General features: G+C 32.6%; 2 protein-coding genes across 12 annotated transcripts; one reads left to right on the forward strand and one right to left on the reverse strand.

Moving 5' to 3' along the window:
- LOC105172834 lies at window positions 1,757–5,454 on the forward strand. Of its 10 annotated transcripts, none has more exons than XM_020697541.1 (6): window positions 1,757–1,882; window positions 2,013–2,094; window positions 2,492–2,542; window positions 3,136–3,194; window positions 4,504–4,768; window positions 4,900–5,454. In XM_020697541.1, the coding sequence occupies exons 4-6, from the start codon at window positions 3,167–3,169 to the stop codon at window positions 5,279–5,281; spliced, it is 675 nt and encodes a 224-aa protein (XP_020553200.1). In that variant the 5' UTR covers window positions 1,757–1,882; window positions 2,013–2,094; window positions 2,492–2,542; window positions 3,136–3,166; the 3' UTR covers window positions 5,282–5,454. The 10 variants fall into 10 exon arrangements, with proteins under 10 accessions (XP_020553200.1, XP_020553195.1, XP_020553199.1 ...); XM_020697536.1 differs by having other exon boundaries at window positions 1,759–1,882; window positions 4,405–4,768; XM_020697540.1 differs by lacking the exon at window positions 2,013–2,094 and having other exon boundaries at window positions 1,796–1,882.
- LOC105172691 (methylthioribose kinase) lies at window positions 4,332–9,231 on the reverse strand. Of its 2 annotated transcripts, XM_011094230.2 has the most exons (7): window positions 8,938–9,231; window positions 8,116–8,425; window positions 7,481–7,655; window positions 7,177–7,378; window positions 6,453–6,667; window positions 5,781–5,962; window positions 4,332–4,737 (listed from the first exon to the last, which is right to left on the reverse strand). In XM_011094230.2, the coding sequence occupies exons 1-6, from the start codon at window positions 9,121–9,123 to the stop codon at window positions 5,791–5,793; spliced, it is 1,260 nt and encodes a 419-aa protein (XP_011092532.1). In that variant the 5' UTR covers window positions 9,124–9,231; the 3' UTR covers window positions 4,332–4,737; window positions 5,781–5,790. The 2 variants fall into 2 exon arrangements, with proteins under 2 accessions (XP_011092532.1, XP_011092530.1); XM_011094228.2 differs by lacking the exon at window positions 4,332–4,737 and having other exon boundaries at window positions 5,657–5,962.

The raw sequence follows: 18,863 nt of genomic DNA on the forward strand, positions 1-18,863 counted from the left end.
CTCCATGTATTGCTTACATTCCAAGTATTGGCTGTTCACTTTATTTTAGGTACCGGGGAGATGAGAGATGATGAAGCTTCCGGTCAACCGTGCTCAGATATTACAGGATCTTCTGTTGAAGTAGGTGCTGGTTTGTCCAGATCTGTAATTGGTGTTTCCCAGACTGCAAACCTCCCTCCTCTTCAAGATCTGGATGTCGCTGTTATTGAATCTCTTCCTCCAGAAGTGGTTTCAGAAATTAATGACATGTATGGCGGGAGGTTATTAGGTTTCATTTCCAAACATAAAAGCAAGACCGTCGATACCACCTACGCTGTACCGCCCAGAAGTGGTGAAGGTGATCTTTTTTGTAATTGCTTCTTGTTCTTGTCAATGTTATTATTTCACTATGTAAATGCTTCATGTAGATTTAACTGCAGCAGTTGAGGGAACAGAACTTCTTCTGGCCCATAGTGTAGAACCTGATACAGTTGCTGCTGCCACTGAGGTATTGGTGCACTCTACGGTCTTACTGTGATTTGGGACAATTGTTTTAAAAGGAGTATCTTGTATACTATATTTTTCCATTTATTTCACTTCAGGTGGATTATTTGGGTGCAAGCATAGTCCTTTCTTTTTATCTGCTTATTAAATGTGGTTTTTCATGTTTTTTAAGGAAATGCAATGTCGCGAGGAAGCACCTGCTGCTGTTGCTGTGTCTGCTTCATTTTCCTCTGGAAATGTAATGCCCTCATCTCTGAGTCAAGTAGATTGCTCAGTGTTGCAACAACTTCCGGATGAGTTGAGAAAAGACATAATTGAGCTCCTTCCACTGCACAGAGAACAAGAATTTGTTCAAGGTGCTTTCAGTAATGTGGTTGATGAACAGAATGAATTTGGAGCTTCTGATTTGAGTGACCTTTGGATTGGAAGTCCTCCAAAGTGGGTTGAGAAGTTCAGAATCAGCCCTTGCAGCATATTGAACAATTTTGCGGAGATGTATCGCCTTGTCTGTGGGGATGGTTTGTCTTCTCTACTGCAGCATATGATCTCTAGGTTAACTCTACCAACAGAGGTGGCGACCCACGAATTTGATGATGCTGTTAGTTGGCTATCTGAGCTTTTGAAGCAATACGTAGATCTGAAAATTTCAACAGATATTGAGGAGATCTATTTTTGTATATGCCATTTGAGAAGGTAAGTGAGATGAACAAATTGCTTATTATTACAATGATGCAGCGGTGGTGATATGTTCTGTTTTATTGCTCCTTGTTGGTATATTATGTATGAGTGCTCTGGTTGATCCATACCAAAATCTTTAGTTTATGTACTGTCGAATATATGATTCCTCACCCATGTTGATTCTTGTTGTTTAGACCTCATTTTTTGTATCCCTTTGTTCAGTTTATGTTGATGACTAATTATTTCTTGTTGTACCAGGTTAACTGTGAGGTCTGAATTGTTCTTTCAAGTCTACAATGACATACTTCCTTACTTGCAGGTTAAATTAGCTCCTTGCATTCCTCTCCTTCATTATTCCCCCACCCACCCCAACCCCAACCCCGCCCCAAAAGAAAAAAGGAAAGAAAAGAAGCAAATTTGATAGCAATGGTGCTTTTCCAGATTTTCAGGATTAATTATCATTTTATTTTTCTGGGATTGAGAGGGAGAGTTCTTCTGGTTTATACACTGTCGTAAATTTGGCTTGTGTTCTTTTGCACTTCCTTACAGGCGTTGGTAGGTGAAAAATATGGAGGAACTCTTAGTATCCCATTTATGAAGAATTAGTTTGTTGATCTTTACCGGCCAGGGATGAACAGCATAATTACAGTGCTGGTGTTTGAGAGTTACCTTGTTGGTTATTACCTGCCTCTATCTCCAGGAATTTAGCCCCATATCATAGGTAAGTCATCACCTTGGTGAGCAACATCATTGCTTTGGTCCTGCTTTTGATGTCTTATGATACTTTCTAGGGGTATTTACGTCGTTGATGAGGAACTAACAACCAAAAATAATCATATCTTTTTTATCAGAAGTAAACCACGAAGTTGGGCACTGGATTTTTCTGGTTCTTTTGCAGACAAAAAAGCTCCTGAAAGTCGCTCATTATCAACAGTTAGTACTTGCCTTTTAATGGGATGGGAGAAGTTGTATTGTATTGACACTAAGGTTGTCATTTTGGTTCTGGAGATTATGAGAAACAAAATAAAGAACGAGCTATGGGAGATAAAACTTACAACTGAAACGAGCAAAGTAGTAGTTGTGCTGATAATAGTAACAAAAACAACAATAATAATAACACTTTTTTGGGGGGCAGAATTTATGGTTTCATGGGCAATACCTGAACTTGGGTTGTTTAAGACATAACATTTTGGATAAGTCTGTACTTTCTGAATAAGCCTAACTTACGGAAATGAGAAAGTAAATTTCAATACGTATCTTCAGTAATATCTTTTGCTGGGTTCAGTTTCTTTGTTCGCCTTTGTGTAGTTCTGACAGTTTCTATGTGCAGGTACTCTTTTGTATCTTTGACTACCCAAGCAGCACTCTGCTTTTCTTATAGGTACAGAGCAGTTGCTTTTTTAATTGATTTTTTGTAGGGGTCTTTGATGGTTTCCACTTCTTTCTCAATTTTGATTTCATCCAACTAGACTTTTATCAGATTTGCATCATCTTTCAGACAGTTTTTAATGACTTGCCCTCATCTTGTCAAAGTAGCATTCTTTCTCCTGGCACAGCTGTAACGTGTACTTACAATATGAGACAATAAAGGTGTCTGCATTCATATATTTAGAATATGAGACCATTAAGGTGTCTGAATTGTGGCTAGGATCTGCAAGATTGAAATTTCCTAGTCCAGCATAACTTCGGTGGCTAAGCAAGCCAAGTGTGCTACAGTTGCCATGTAAAGTATTTTGCAACCACGGTCTGCAGTTCATGGCTGCTATTCCTTTTTTTTTCCTTTTGATTTGACAACTGTTATTTTAAGCTTATTGCAGTGATATAATGTTCTCACATGTTTCAGATATAAATCCAAGCAGCTTGCTTGTTTAAATTGATTGCTTCTTTCTAGGGTAGTAAACATGTTTTATTTGTACTGAGATTTTCAGTACGGAGATGTGATTTAGGTTGCCTGCTTTTTGTCCTTCCACATAGATTTTTGAACTTTGAGACGGTGAAAAATCCCATGGGAAGAGTTCAGAGTAACTGGGCAGGTACGGAATACAAACCATTGGTTCTTTTATTTAGTAGTGATGATATATGCTGTATGTTTATTTGTCCATGAAGGGTTTTCATTAAAAAAATCAAAAGGACCAACCTTTAGAAAACCTTACCTCCCCAATTTTTAAGACGTTAATATATATTATGTTCTTCAATTTACTTTTTGTTCCCCCTTTTTATTATATGAGCTTCATGCCAATCTGTTGACATGGATTTTCTTTTAGGGAAGCCTCCACATAAAATGTAAAATTATACTTTTTCCAAAAAAATTTTGGAAATTATACTTGCACCCTTTTCAAGAATTCCCCATTTATAATAGTACTTGTTTTTGTTAGGGTTTAAACAGAAAATACCAACATAAATTTAATTTTACTCAAATTCAGCATTTTGTATAAATTATTCACAATATGAGTAGTTTTTTCATTTACCAACAACTACTTTTTATCCAATTACTATAATTTGATAAGAATATACTATTACAATTACACTCTTTTAATTTTATATATATTACATACCCACTTGCAAACAGAAAAAGATTATTAGGATATCTTGATCAATAGTTATACGAAATATTAAATGGGGAATAAAATTAAAAATTTATATAATATATATATATATATATATATGTGGATGTTGGTACTTTCCAACCAATTGAAAGTTATGAAGAATGGTTGTTAGCGTTATTGTGTGATTAGGATTTGCACGACCCTAAGTCGTCGGGTGGGCACGAAAGACTGCAACTTGACTAATTACACATATGGAGATCGTGACACTAAAAGTAGAATATTTATTTTTGTATTTAGGCCCCGTAAAAATCGATAGGTGATGTTTATTATGTTTTGAGTTCTATGTGAGTCAGTAAACCACTCCTGTCACCTGGTTTTTGCCAAAGGGGACCAAGACAATCTTACATGATATATTTAGAACATCTGACGACAAAAACGTTTTTCTAATTAAAAGCAGTTGAAGTCCTCGTATGATAACACTGTATGACAAGTTGATCAAAATATCATTTACTACTTAATGCTGGTATCTCTTAAAGTGGGCCGTGTCTCTTATATAGCCTTTCCCTCCAGTAATTTGACTCATGGACACAGTTGACTTGCAAAATTATGCTAGTGCGAGAGATATTTATAACACAAGAATTATTGATTCATTGATTGGGCATGCTATGAAAGTTTGCTCCATTTTATCTATATATAGGCATGCAGTTTCCCCCAGACCCACAAATTCAAAGACCACGAACCCCAAAGAGGAATCAAAGAATGGCCAACTTCATGTTGATCTTGTTTTCTTTGGCAGTCCTACCAGCCATGCGAGGAGTTGTGGCTGTTGAATTCACTGTCTCCAACAACGCCGCTGGCACCACCGGTGGTGCCAGGTTTGAAAGAGATATTGGAGCACAATACACATTGCAGACCATGAATGTTTCCACGGAGTTCATCTGGAGGACTTTCCAGCAGAACGTTCCATCTGATAGGAAAACTCTGCAGAAAGTGAGCTTATTTGTCGATGACATGGATGGGGTGGCCTATACTGTCAACGATCAGATTCATGTCAGTGCCAGGTACATACACATATCAGTGGTGTGGGTGGTCAGGTGTCTAATCGTGCATTGTGTGTGTCGGTGTGGGTGTGGAGAGGAAGTTCATGAGAAATTTCTGTAACAGTGATATAATTGAAAAACATCATGTGCAGGTATATTCAGGGCTACTCCGGCGACGTGAAAAGAGAGTTCACCGGCGTCCTATACCACGAGATGACCCATGTCTGGCAGTGGAGTGGCAACGGGCAGGCACCAGGGGGTCTGATAGAAGGGATTGCCGACTTTGTGAGGCTCAAGGCTGGCTATGCCCCAAGCCACTGGGTTAAGCCCGGCCAAGGTGACCGGTGGGATCAAGGCTACGATGTTACAGCTAGGTTTCTGGATTACTGCAATGGCCTGAGAAGCGGATTTGTTGCTGAACTAAACAAGAAGATGAAGAGTGGTTATAGCAATAATTACTTTGTGGAGTTGTTGGGTAAGACTGTGGATCAGCTCTGGAAGGACTACAAAGCTAAATATGGTACTGCTAAATGATGACTAGATACAGTTTTATTGCTAATAACTAAGATGTATCAAATAATATATTTCTGTCCCTTCAGTAGAATTATAAAGAATGGTTCAAGTTGGACAGCTACAGAAGGACTGTATTTGGTGTTTCTTGACATTAATAAATAAAGTTCAACTTGGCTCGATTATAGAATAGTAAATCAAGTCAGAATTCCAGTATAATTTGAAGTTTTGTTTCAACTTAATTTACTAAGAAACCATAAGCCAGATTGATGTCTGGCTTATGAGGAGTTACTAGACCTATTTAGTAATAGCAAAAGGGATTTTGGTTCAAAGAACGTATATCAACACGACGGAGGGACCAAGCATGAGGAATGATGAGCAGAACCACCAAAAGCAAGATAAGCAAGTACAAACTGGAACTCATTTATTCTCACGCTGTTTCACATTCATAAAGCACAACCCAAGCAAAATAAAACATTTGTCATTCCTAAAGATGCCCAAGATGCCGAGTTTAGAATCATACATAGATCGTATCATTTGTCGAGATGCTCAATTGCAGCAACAACTTCACTTATGTTGTGGAACTTCTTCCTCTCCTTTAGAAGGGTCTTAGCAAAGTTCAGAGCCTTGCGCTCACAGTCTGCGCGTTTGCTGGCCTCCTTTATTGATTCAAAATCTTCAACATGAGCCACCCCAACGATTCTCCTGCAGATTAACCAAAGCCTTGCTGTCATTTTCTACTCAACAATGAACAATCAAGGAAAAAAATTGTAGCACGTAACATATGGCTGGACTGGTTACACTGCAAATCAACATTCAGACATGAAATCAGTATCTATTTTAAACTTGGAATGCACCTTCAATCAACCACTACTCAGCCGGTTACTACACTGGTAAAGCAGGATTTTAAGTACAGAGAGAGAAATATCAAAACTATCAGTGTAAAGTTAATGATATCAGCATCATCATTTATATTTCACTCTGTCCATATATGCATGTGAAGCCTACTGCAAGAAATAAGTGTTACAAAATGGAATGCTTTATAATGGGTATGTGACAAATTGATGCCATCTTGCGGTAGGTCACTGGACTTTATGAGAGAAGAAACAACAGAAAGGGTAAGAGATGAAAAAACACAGTTAAATATAGCCAAACCGCAGAGAATAAAGATGATAAGAGGAAGGTGTCATCTAACCTTATCATTTTGGCAGCACCAAATCCAAGACTGTCATGGAAAAGATCTTCCATGTATTTCTGTTGTACCAGCAATTGGAGTTCTGGATTATTATAAATTGCAGGAAGATAAGCCTCGCCCGGACCGTCCTTGTTTTTATCCCAAAGAGCAGTAAACTTTCTGTAGAAGAGGTTCCAAGTATCTGATATGGTCTTCAAAATCCACTCTTTGTACAGCTGGTTAGAAATATATATTATTCATGTTAACAAATATATTATGGAAAACCAATAAATCTCTGGAAAGGTTGGACAGACAAATAGCATAATTTGATAACATTTTGCCAGCAAATTCTTAGAGAGAAATGAAGAAATAAGCATTTAAAACCCAAATGATTAGGGTGTCTTATTGATCCTTGAAAGAATAACAAGCACCTAATTGTATTAGTAAAGAAGTAAAATAAGGAAAGGAATGGGTTACATTTGGATTTCGAGGATGACTAACAAGAACTTAAGGTATCTTAAATATCCGTCATGGCTATAAGATCAAACACAGTGCAACTCTCTAGACTTGGGAAAGACTCGTCACTTCACCCAAAAATCAGTGTAAAATGTGGAACTTAAATTATGCAGAAAAAATCTCAATAATGTACTCCCTGTTATGTTGGAAATATCAAATCAAACAACTAAAATTGGTTTTTGAGAAAAGTTAAATATAAGGGTTATATAAATATAGGAATGGTACATACTTTACGATCAGTCCCCTTTTCTGCATGTCCATCTTGTGCAAAATACGCTAAAATCAGGTTTCCAATGAAAGCTCCAATGTCAAATCCCATTGGCCCATAGAACGCAAATTCAGGATCGATCACTTGAGTTGAATCAGTGGTAACCATGACTGAACCTGTATGGAGATCACCATGTATAAGAGCTTGGGCTCTCTCACAGAACCTGAGTTGAAAAAAGATGCCAACAATTGTAAGAAAACCCTCCCATCTGTACCATAAAAGAGAAGGCAATAGAACTTTTAATATTCAAAATGGTGCATTTTACTTGGATTTTAGCTGAGCAACTTCAACTTTCAAAATGCTATCCTCGCGAACTGCCTCAGCATCAGCATCAAGGTAAGGTGTTGTCCAACGGTTATATTCGGACACTTTGTAGGGGTCGGAGAAGACAACCTGTTCTGTAAGTCTGCATAACTCCACATTCCCACAATATTTTGCGACTGCAAAATAAAGAGATACTGATTAGGATGTATGCCCAAGCCACTGTAGCATGATTAAGATTGAGTTGGATGGAAAATTTCAGTTTTTATCTGAACTTATGACAAACAAATCCCCTTGAGATTGAACGTCAACTTAGCAGCCATGTTCTGATTTCCATCATAATATTAGGATCTCAAGTGAAATTGTTGATACCAATGTTTGTGAGAAGGAAATGCAGGAAGAAACAAAAAGCTGAACTGGAATGCAAGGATAAGGGAATAAATTGCCAGGAAGGAACATCATTGTAATCAAAGTGTGTGAAGGCCAAAACTCTAAGAGTCTGGATTAACATACACAAACGAATTGATGGACTGTTCAACTGTAAGGCCATCACAACTTTTTCTGATTGTGTCATAGTTGCAAATGTTACATGTAAGAAACATAAGCATCCGACAATCTCATGGTAGTACAACTTCTTACCTGCACTTTTATGATTTGTAGTGGTCAGATAAAGCAGGGACGTGTAGAACAGTGTCCTGGCCAAATATTCTGATATATGTTCTGCAAGTAATGGATACTCAATCCCGGCAATCAATCCTTTTCTTAATATTATATGAGGTGGCTCGATGTAACGCATGCCAATCAAACACATTTCCCTATCGAAATGGTAAACCTCAGGAACATGAGCTGGACATAAGCGACCATGGTCTTGTAAAGTTGTCGCTTCAAAATAGGCACGTTCCTTTGTCATTGGCCATGACTCTCCTATACAACGAATGTATGGAAGAGCCTGCAGAGATTTATGGCAAGTTTAAGATGAGAAATGTCAGAGGCTCTCCTAAACGGCAATTGCATATTCACTATTCCGTTATATAAAATGTTCAGCATATTACAATCAACTGTTATGAGATAATAATACATGTAGATACTTCTACAGCTTTCTGTAATTGCAGGCGCAATGTTAAAGATCATAACCAAACATACTAAAGTATTGCAATCCTTACTTCCAATAAAGAAACACTCTTGAAATCCTCACCAAGAAACGCAAAGCACTAAAATTTCACAAAAATGACGTGGAAGTCATAAACTAAAACACTAGGAGCTAAAATAATAACAACATAAGTTTTATGGACCATTACTGTCGCTTGCCTAAATCACTCAAACAACCAAACAGTTCGCTCCACCTTGATCATCAAATTGCCTTAAAATCCAACCGAAAACAAGAAAGCGTGACAACAATCACCAGCACAACATAAAGAGTAAGAAATATAGACCCCCTTAGAGCGAAAATCAACTTCATACCTGTTTGATGACTACAGCACCCGATGAGCCGATAACAATGTAAACAAAGTTGAGATTTCCATCGCCTACTTCCTTGATTTCAAGCTTATCGAACTGACTGCCCAGCTTCGCGGCCAGAGATGGAGTTCCCTTCAAATACTCCACCAATAACTTCTCGTCCAGCGGGCGAAACCCATCGGAAGACATACCCTGTGCAGCAACCGCGGCGGCGAAGGCGGATCAATGCCCGACCCTGTTTCAAATAGTAGTTCGTAGCTTGACCCGTTGGCTTGGGTTTAGCAGACGATAATGTAGGCATGAAAAACGCACGCTAGTATTTAAGCCGAGTCGACGAATAAAGAAAGAAGGGCAAAATGGGAAGAATGCGATGCTCTTGGTGACCGGACCGCTGCCCGTACCCGGGCTGACCTTGACTTGTTGGGCATGAATGAAGAGACGAGTGGTGAGTAAATACATTGAATCTGGTCATATTTTATATGGAAAAATGATTAATAAATTATAAATTATTTTATAAAATTTATCTTAATTATAAATATTTTTTATTATTTAAAAAATTATAAATATCTTTTAAAAATTATCGATCGTCAAATAACTAGTCATAAAATAAATTATCACAAGAAAATATTTATAATTTTTCAAACAATAAAATTATGTTTTTAATTATAACAAATTTTAACAGAATTCATTGTCGTATATTATTTTTCAAAATGTAAATCTTCTCCAATTTTATGTATTATTATTTTCTGTTATTGATACTTGAAAAAATTGCAGCTGCAGTTACAATTTTGGTGTATGAAATATTGAACAATCAGCAAAAATATATGATTAATTCATCATCACTATTATAAAAAGAAAAGTCATTCCACACTCATAAACAACGGTTAATGACATCACCGCACCAATTTTTCATAAAGTAAACATGTCCTTCATGATAAAATAACTAACTTATTCAACTTTTCAAAATTTACATTAATAGATAAGTTATTATTTTTTTCTTTTTGTTAATATAATGTATTGATTTATATATTTTATTCTTATTTATAATATATTTTAAAATATGAATGATTATTTATTACATGTACGTATAAACGACGTGCCACAACGGCTAATATATATATATATATATATATAAGATCATAATTGTTGGAGAAAAATTATTTACAAAATGAGGAATACTCGTATTTAGGGTTGTAAGTAATCCGAGTCTAATCAAAAGCAGCATTCGTCGAGCTTATTTGAATTATTAATCTAGCCGAATTCAAACAAGTTTTTATTTGATCAAATATGAATTGTACTTGAGTAATTTGATATTTTAAGTACACTTTATTATTTATTGTATTAATCAAATCAAGTTTGGACTGAGCTCAAAAGCTTATCGAACACAAAATTTTACTCACGTTGGATATATTAAATTTAACGAATCAATTTCAAATAAAACTTTATCAATTAATTCTAATAGAATATCAAATAATTTAATTTATTTTTCAATCCTACTCATATTAAATAGAATGATGAATTAAGTTGTCAACATCCACACATTTCAATGTTTGCTCATATGATTCTTTGAATTGTGAGCATAAATTAGACACAGAATGGGACACAAATATATAGAATATGTGAAGCTCCTAACATTACACATAAATGGATATTACATCACTTTCACTTGAAAATTTGTATAACTATATATAATTTTTTTTATAATTTAAAAAATTACATCTAATACTCTTAATGTTTGTTTTCATCTAACAAATAAATCACTATATTTGTCAATATTGTACCGAATGTATAGATATGAGTAAAAGAAAAAAAAAGATACATATTTACTATCGATTGACTTATTATTGCAGGTTAAACAAATATTTTTCTTTTTACCAAACTACCATTATAAAGATGAATATATACCTCCTCAGATCAATAACGTGTGAAGATATATAAAAATAATTTGGTAAAAAAAGACTTATTTGACAATTGACACCGAATAAATTAATAATAAGTCAATTGAAAAAAAAATTATTTAATTTTTTTATTAATATCAATAAATCTAAAAAAAATTGAATAATGGAGGAATATATTTATTAAACAGAAAACAAAAATAAAAAATATTAAATATAATTTCTTAAATTATAAGATATCCACGTGTAGTTACACAAACCTCAGAGAAGGCAATGTAATTATTCTCTTTGAAAGAAAAAAAATGTAATTAACCTTATATAAATAATGTGATATTATAAAAATAGATAAAAGACCTCTCCGGCTCTCACCTTCTTTATGAGCCCCACACACAGAATAAGACTAATGTTGACACTCATAATTGGGCCTTTAAAATTTTGGAAATCTGAATTCTAAGGCCCAATTATGATTCTGTTGTTGGGCTCACTTGTTCACTTTTTTGGGCCCAATCGATTGATCACCAGCACAGTTTTTATAATTCCAATATAGTCTCAAATATTTAAACATATATATAATTTAGATATTATTCAATTTCCTTTTTAGTGAATGGATTGGGCTTATCGCATTTATCTCATTATTAAAAATTGTAATAATCAATATGCGATAATAATATAACCACATCTCTATAATCTATAGTATATATTAAGATTCAATGCTTGAGAGAAACCAATTCCGGTAGGATAAATGTAGAATGACTATAATACCCTTACTTAATTTTTTTTCATAAATAACAATTTATTTAATTAATCAGCTATATCGATGAATTTTTTTCACACATGTAAATTCAAATTTATTTTGTGTTATTTATTTAATTAAATATATACGATAAAAAATTAAATTACACACATACATAACATCGACAGTGTTTCGATTGCTGGTGTAGTATTAATTGCGTGATTTTAATGATTTACAAGTATATAAATGTGGGTAATTCTAGTATTAGATAATTTTCTATATATATCTAATTAATTTTGGATAGAATAATAATAAAAATGGATAATTTGGGAAATAACTATCCCCTGAAGCATACTTTTAGTTGTCGTGGCTGATTTTATTTGTATCCTGATTGGTTTAGCCAAGAATTTGAGGATGTTTGTCTTCTGCTGCATTGGAGTTCACAAATTTTGGTGCAAGAAGATTGATGAACTTTAAATTATTTTAATATGAAATATTAAAAATTATTTTTTCCAAATTCTTTATTCAAATGCAAATATTTTCATTAATAATTTAAAATTGTCGAAATTTAATTTAAGTTTTGAACGAAAGGATTTGGATTTGAGGGATGAATTTGGAGGAAGTAAGACTTAATATTAAATGGATTTGAAATCTGATAAAATATAATTCAAAATAGAAATTCAAGAATTTGATTTTTTTTTTTTGGAGTATTGAATTATCCAAACAAGTCTGACGCATTTGTTACTATAAATGTAAAATCTTTAATTTCAACTGCATCGATTTTAATACAATATAAAGCTATATTTTGATTGATTGATTTGAAATTATGATTCCAAATTCCTAGTCATATTTTCTTATAAATTTGGATAATTCTAAATTTAAATAATTTCAAGATATTTACCTCTAAAATCGAAATCTGTTTTGTTAAAATTCGATAGATCTTAAATTATTTCAATAAGGAGTCATTAAAGAACAAAGAAGGTATATATGTCACCAAAATATTGGGTAAATTATATTGACATCTCTTAAGATTAGGCCAAAATATACCCCTGTTTTTTTCGCAAAATTATAAATATATTCTTGATATTATAGTTATAATTACAAGTAAAACTCATATTCAGAGACAAATATTACACAAACACCTCATAATAAATATTATATTTATATCCCACAAAGAATATAACTATAATTTTATAAAAAATAAAAAAATATTTATATATTTTAATCTAATTTTAGGAGATATTAATATAATTTACACCACACTATTTGATGATGGCTCTCATGAAGAGACTGTTTAGGAGTCTTGTTGCATGTCAATACCATTTGGAAAAGAAGTTTGCCAAACAAATAGTTAAATTAGGAAAGGCATCATCATGGGATGTAGGATCTTTTGTTGTTCTGTATCACATCCACACGTGTATTGTATGTAATAATTTTTAAATTATAAATATTATATATTTATTTATATTAATATATAAAATAAAATTTATTCACACTTACAAATAACGGTTAATGACACCGTCGCACTATTTTTTTGAAGAAAAATGCTCTTCATGATAAATAGCTAACTTGTTCAACTTTTCAAAAGTTACGTTGATTTAATTATTACTTTTTCTCTTTTTTTCTTTTTATTAACATAATGTACTGATTTATATATTTTACTCTAATTTATAATATATTTTGATGATTGAAAAATTATTTATTATATATACATAGAAATAATGTGCCACAACGATTAGTATTTTGTAATTTAAAAGGCATATATATATATATATATCAATCATGTATTGATATGTCATTAGTATATAACACAACAATGGTCCTGATTGGCTGAAGCTTAACGGAAAATCTTGCACAGTCAATAGTGGGTTTTTATTTTCCTTTACCAACTGTACAAATTTTCTTTCACTCAATACCAACCGTCATTTGAGGTTTTTTGGTGTAATCACCAACTTTCCTCAACTCCACAGCCTAAATTTTATGGGTTTTATTTATTTATTTATTTATTTATTTTTCAGACGTGGATAAGAATAGTAAAATGTCATTTTATTTTTCAGGCTTGAGATTCGTATGTTCTTGTATGAGTTGAATTGATGTTGACCTGGTTTAATTATGGACCTTCAATTGGATGACAAGTGATATATGAAACTTTTTAAGGTGACAATTGTATATTAAGAATTTACGTATAAATAGCTCCAAACTGAATTGATTGCTCATTTATTCGTCTGACTTTTTGCCCGTGAGACTGTTTTTAATTTGATCGTGTTTCCGTTGAGGGCGACGCCAATATCATTGATGTATACTGTTGATTTCAGAGTTATTTCTACTATGCGAGGACCATGATGATCGTACTATATATAGACGAATCATCAAGTCAAATTCAATTTAAATTAGAATTTTCCAAATAAACAAAGAATGTCTCTAAACATCACATTATGAGTGTACTCCATTTCTGGAAAAAGGAAAAAGATATGACGAGCTATTGTATTAAAAAACTATTAATTAATAAGGTATAAACATATCATTATTTGAGGAATTAGAGCATAATTGAGCAAGTGTTTCTCTAGTGTCCACGACACGTATAGCTTACTTAGAACTTACACCAATCACTACATTTTAATTTAGGTAAAAACGCACCTTTTCTTGTCGTTTTTCCTAGTGTTTTTGTTTGCCTCGGTTGACTTGGCTTTCGTATTCAAAATTTCAAATTCTTTCAACATCTTGTTCTTTTTTTAGGTCTAAACAGAGATCTATTGATCTACGTGTCAATTCTCTTTTTTTTTTCAAAAAAAAAAATAATAAGTACATGATGATGATATATGATTCAATTAATATAATTAAAAATAATAAAATAAATTATAATAAATATATATAAAGTAAGACAGGAATCCACATGTCTATGTGATTCCAACATATAACTTCAAATTGTAAGATATCAATATTAATCACATTATTGATATATGGCAATTGTTATTTCTATTTTATATATATACCTTATTATTATGATAGTGCGTCTTTTTGGTGTCTTTTTTTTTTAATTTTTTTATTTATTCATCTTATAACTTCCCACTCTTCCGCCACCTTTTATATTTTCTTCCTCCTTTTTTTCCATGCATCTCTTCTTAACACTATTTTATTATAAATTTAATATTAATTTATCAATTTGTATATATTTTATTAAATAATAAATATTTTAAAAAATATTTTGGTTTAAATAATATTATAAAATTTACATACATATAGTGTGTGCCACAAATACTAATATATATTATTGATGTGATTTATAACTCGATCAATATCATATTGTACAGTTGTTATGAGTCTCATGATTTTGTTATAAAAATACACCTCGTTAGGGAGAGGACGCATTGAGATTTATAAACCACTCAAGACTAATGTAGGATACTTGTCTATATCATTTGCTCCATATAAGAGACTTGGGAGCGTGGGACTGTTGACTATATCATTAATCCCCCTAGATTAGGAGTTTGGGAGGGGGACGCTTGTATCACTCCCATATACGACGTTAATGTGGTTTGCAATTCAATAGATGCTCTATTGTGTGAGATATTGTCTGTTCTGTCTTTCTAAGAGCCTTACAATTTTGTTCTAAATAAAAAAGGAGCCTTGGGTATACAAATCACTCAAACTTCTTGTTTGCAACCGACATGAGATGCTTGCATACGTTAATTATTAATTTCAAATTAAAAAAAAATAGGTCCTAATATTTGATATATAAAATTCGAAATATATTAGTAATACTTTGAACAAATTATCTGTACATTTTTGCGATTATCTATAGATTAATTTTTCAATCGATTTTTTGTTTTTTTAAAAAAGTATTTATTACACAGAATTTACACGTGAAGAGACATACACAAAAATCCAGCAAAAGGCCACAAAGAGTAGACTTTTGAGGACCGCAAACGTGTTGGTCTACTGCATTGAAATTTCACCTGCCTTTCTTTCCCACGCTATTAGTCCTCCATGCATGCATGTATACTTTTATTTATATCTCCTGCAAGTCATGTTGACGATGACTGCTAAGCCCATGTTTACTAATTTATATGAGATAAACAGCATTTAGATTAAGTTGGAATTATGTTGGTGATATGGTAGGTTAGCATTAAGTACTAACTTGTTTACTTTTTTCTTATTATTTGAAATAATATGATTAATTATTTTAATTTCGTGTTTACCAGTAAATATAAAACAAGTGATAAAAATATTATTTTACATATTTAAAAGTCAATCATTTGTCAAATACCAACGTTTTCTCTATTTTCTTTAATTAATTTTCTAGTAATTTTTTTTCTGTTTTCTTAACAATTTCATAGAATTATTTTAGATCCTATCCTTCTTTCAAATCAGTTTAAAGAAGAAGAAGAAAATAGAATTAATAACTCCTTGAAGTCGTGTTCTTTAGCCAATAGGGATAGCCACACTGCTTTTGATGTCGATGCTGCACGCCACCTCCACCAACCTCGCGCGCCATGGCCACCGCCCCTCCCTCCACCAAGCGCCACCGCCCAATCGTGCGCGCCACCTCCACTCCCTCCACCAACTGCACACATCACCTCCGCTCCCTCCACAATCGAACTTTGCCACCCCTCTCTCTTTGACTCTTCCTAAATGTGAAATATTTTTAGACATGAACGGCAAAGAGAAGAGAGAAACTAATGACTTTAATGAGCGCCATAAGTTTTTGGATATTTTGGTCATTTTTTCAAAAATATATTTAAATTTTTATGTCCTTTTTGTTGAAAATAGCTAGGGGGTACTTTGGGTTAGTAGTGTTTTGTAAATATAAAAAAATATCATTACAATTTTCAATATAACGAAGGTATTGCATTAATAATTAAATTAAATTTCAAGAAAATATGGATTTAATTTTTCCTTATATTTATTATATTGATAAAATATTAACCACGGACAGCAAAATGATCAAGGACAAATAAGAAATCGCCTATAGTTTAAAGAGACTGGTCAATCATATATATATATATATAGAAAAAGATAATAACGGGTTTAATGCAATTTACCTTCCTGTAATATTGCAAATTAACAAATTACTCGCTATGAAAAAATAATAATAATATACCGCTTTAAAGAGGTAAATTGCTTCATTTTAAAAAATACAGGGGGTTAAATTATTATACTTTAAAAAATACAGGAAGATAATTGTTATTTTTTTCATAGAGAAATAATATATTTATTTTTAATATTATAAGGAATTACTTGCATTTTTTTTTTCAGATAATAACAGTTGTGATGAATTAATTGAGTATAATTGAGATATAATTCCAACATAAATTCTTTTCTTGTATGGATGTTTTTCCACAATGATGGAGTCATTTTCCAAACCCCAAATCTTTCTCCCTGATCACATCAAAATCTTTTCCTTAACCACATGAAACTACTTTTTTTAACGTTGAGAGTTTGGTTTCCCAACCACAACCCGCCGGCACAGGCAGGGGGAGGTGAGGCCCATTTCAATTGTATCCAAATTCCACCTGTTTTCCAGGTTACTTCTCACACAACTTATATAAATCATTTTGGTATTATCTGTACTTAACTGTACACCAACCACTATAATTTGACGTTAATGTCCAAAGCGCTAATATTGACTCTGGATTTATTTTAAATACTTTAAAATAAGCTATTGCAAACACATCTTCAGATGTTCGAATTCTTTTATTTTGTGTATTTCTCTATGGAGTTAATATTAGCGAATGTAGGCCTAACATTTTCATCTCACGGGATAACAAATTTGGTGGAAAATTGATGATGACCGACTTATAATAGTTGATTCAACAAAAAATGAGTTTATTTTTTAATATGTACCGACAAGACTGTAACGACTATTAGATTCCTTTAATTAAAAGATAATCACAATGAATTTATTGACAAAAAGCTAGCAAACTATACAGCACACAAGTGTTGATTGAGTAAAATGTTTACTCAGTTTGACATTTTACATCACATGAATGGTCTAATTCTGTTGAAGCTCATATAGCCATCACCAGCACTGTTCCAAGTTAAAACATTCAGCAACAACACACAACTCAAAAATTCTCATCAATAGTCAAACCATCTCCATCATTAGCATGCATTCTGATTCTATAAATTCAAGTACCAGAAATCCAGGACTTACCCACCCCTCCCTCATTTCAAAGCATACATGGCTAAATACTTCATCTTCTTCCTCCTCCTTTCCCTCGTACTAATGCCCGATTTTCTTGCTACTGATGCCCGACCGCTGCTGAAGAAAACGGGAGGGGTGGAGCCTCTCAATTCCGGGCCGAGCCCTGGTTCTGGAAACAAGATCAACAATCGCAATGGAACTCTCGACTCGATTGATAATTCGGGGCCGAGTCCTGGAGACGGACATAAACTTATTACCGTCGAGCCGGTTGATGAAAATAAGTCATGAGGGCTTATTTTTGTCAAGGATGGAAATTGGAGAGTACAGTTCCATAGTTAGGAATGCTGTCATTGTAGGCCTAATGGCAATGTGGTCATGTTAATGTTACTAGTCATTTGCATTGTACAAATGTTAAAGATGTATATGTATTGTGCAGTTAAGAAATTCTCAAGATTATCCAAATTCTTATCTATTAAGATATATAATTAAATATGTGACTAAATGTTCGTGCTGGAACAAATCAGAATAATTTTCTTCTTCAAGTATCAAAGTCAACATTATTATTATATACATAATACTAATATTTTTATTGATATTTAATTCGAAAGTTCTCACTTCTCACGTAAAATTATCGCTTAAATCATTTAATTAAAATAGAGATATTGTTGATTTTTAGGTAAAAGTATCCAAATAATACTAATACTAAATAATTATGTTACAACTTCTAACATCATGTGGTCCTAGAACGACCATGCAAATAAATAAATAAAAATAAAAAAATGATAATGATGATGCGACAATATAGTGGATTCTTTATTGATGGGTGAGCTTATAAGCAATATTTTATTAGATATTACAAATTTTTTAAAAATTTAAAAAGTTAGTTTACTTTTTTTATTTTTACATGAATTTATTTTATTCAAATACTTTAATAATTTATTTTAAAATAAAATACAACTATTTTATAAGTTCAAAAAATGTATGAACTTAGGTTGCATCTAGATTGAGAATTTAGAAATTAGAATTATGAATTTCAAATTGTCGAGAAGAAACTACTTGAATTTAATTGGATAATTTTGAATTTGAAATATTTAAAATTTTTTAATTTTAATTTTAATTTTAAATTATGTTTTATTGAATATGAATATATTTTATT

The sequence above is a fragment of the Sesamum indicum genome, linkage group LG10, assembly GCF_000512975.1.
Source record: "Sesamum indicum cultivar Zhongzhi No. 13 linkage group LG10, S_indicum_v1.0, whole genome shotgun sequence".
NCBI classification, from domain to species: Eukaryota; Viridiplantae; Streptophyta; class Magnoliopsida; order Lamiales; family Pedaliaceae; genus Sesamum; species Sesamum indicum.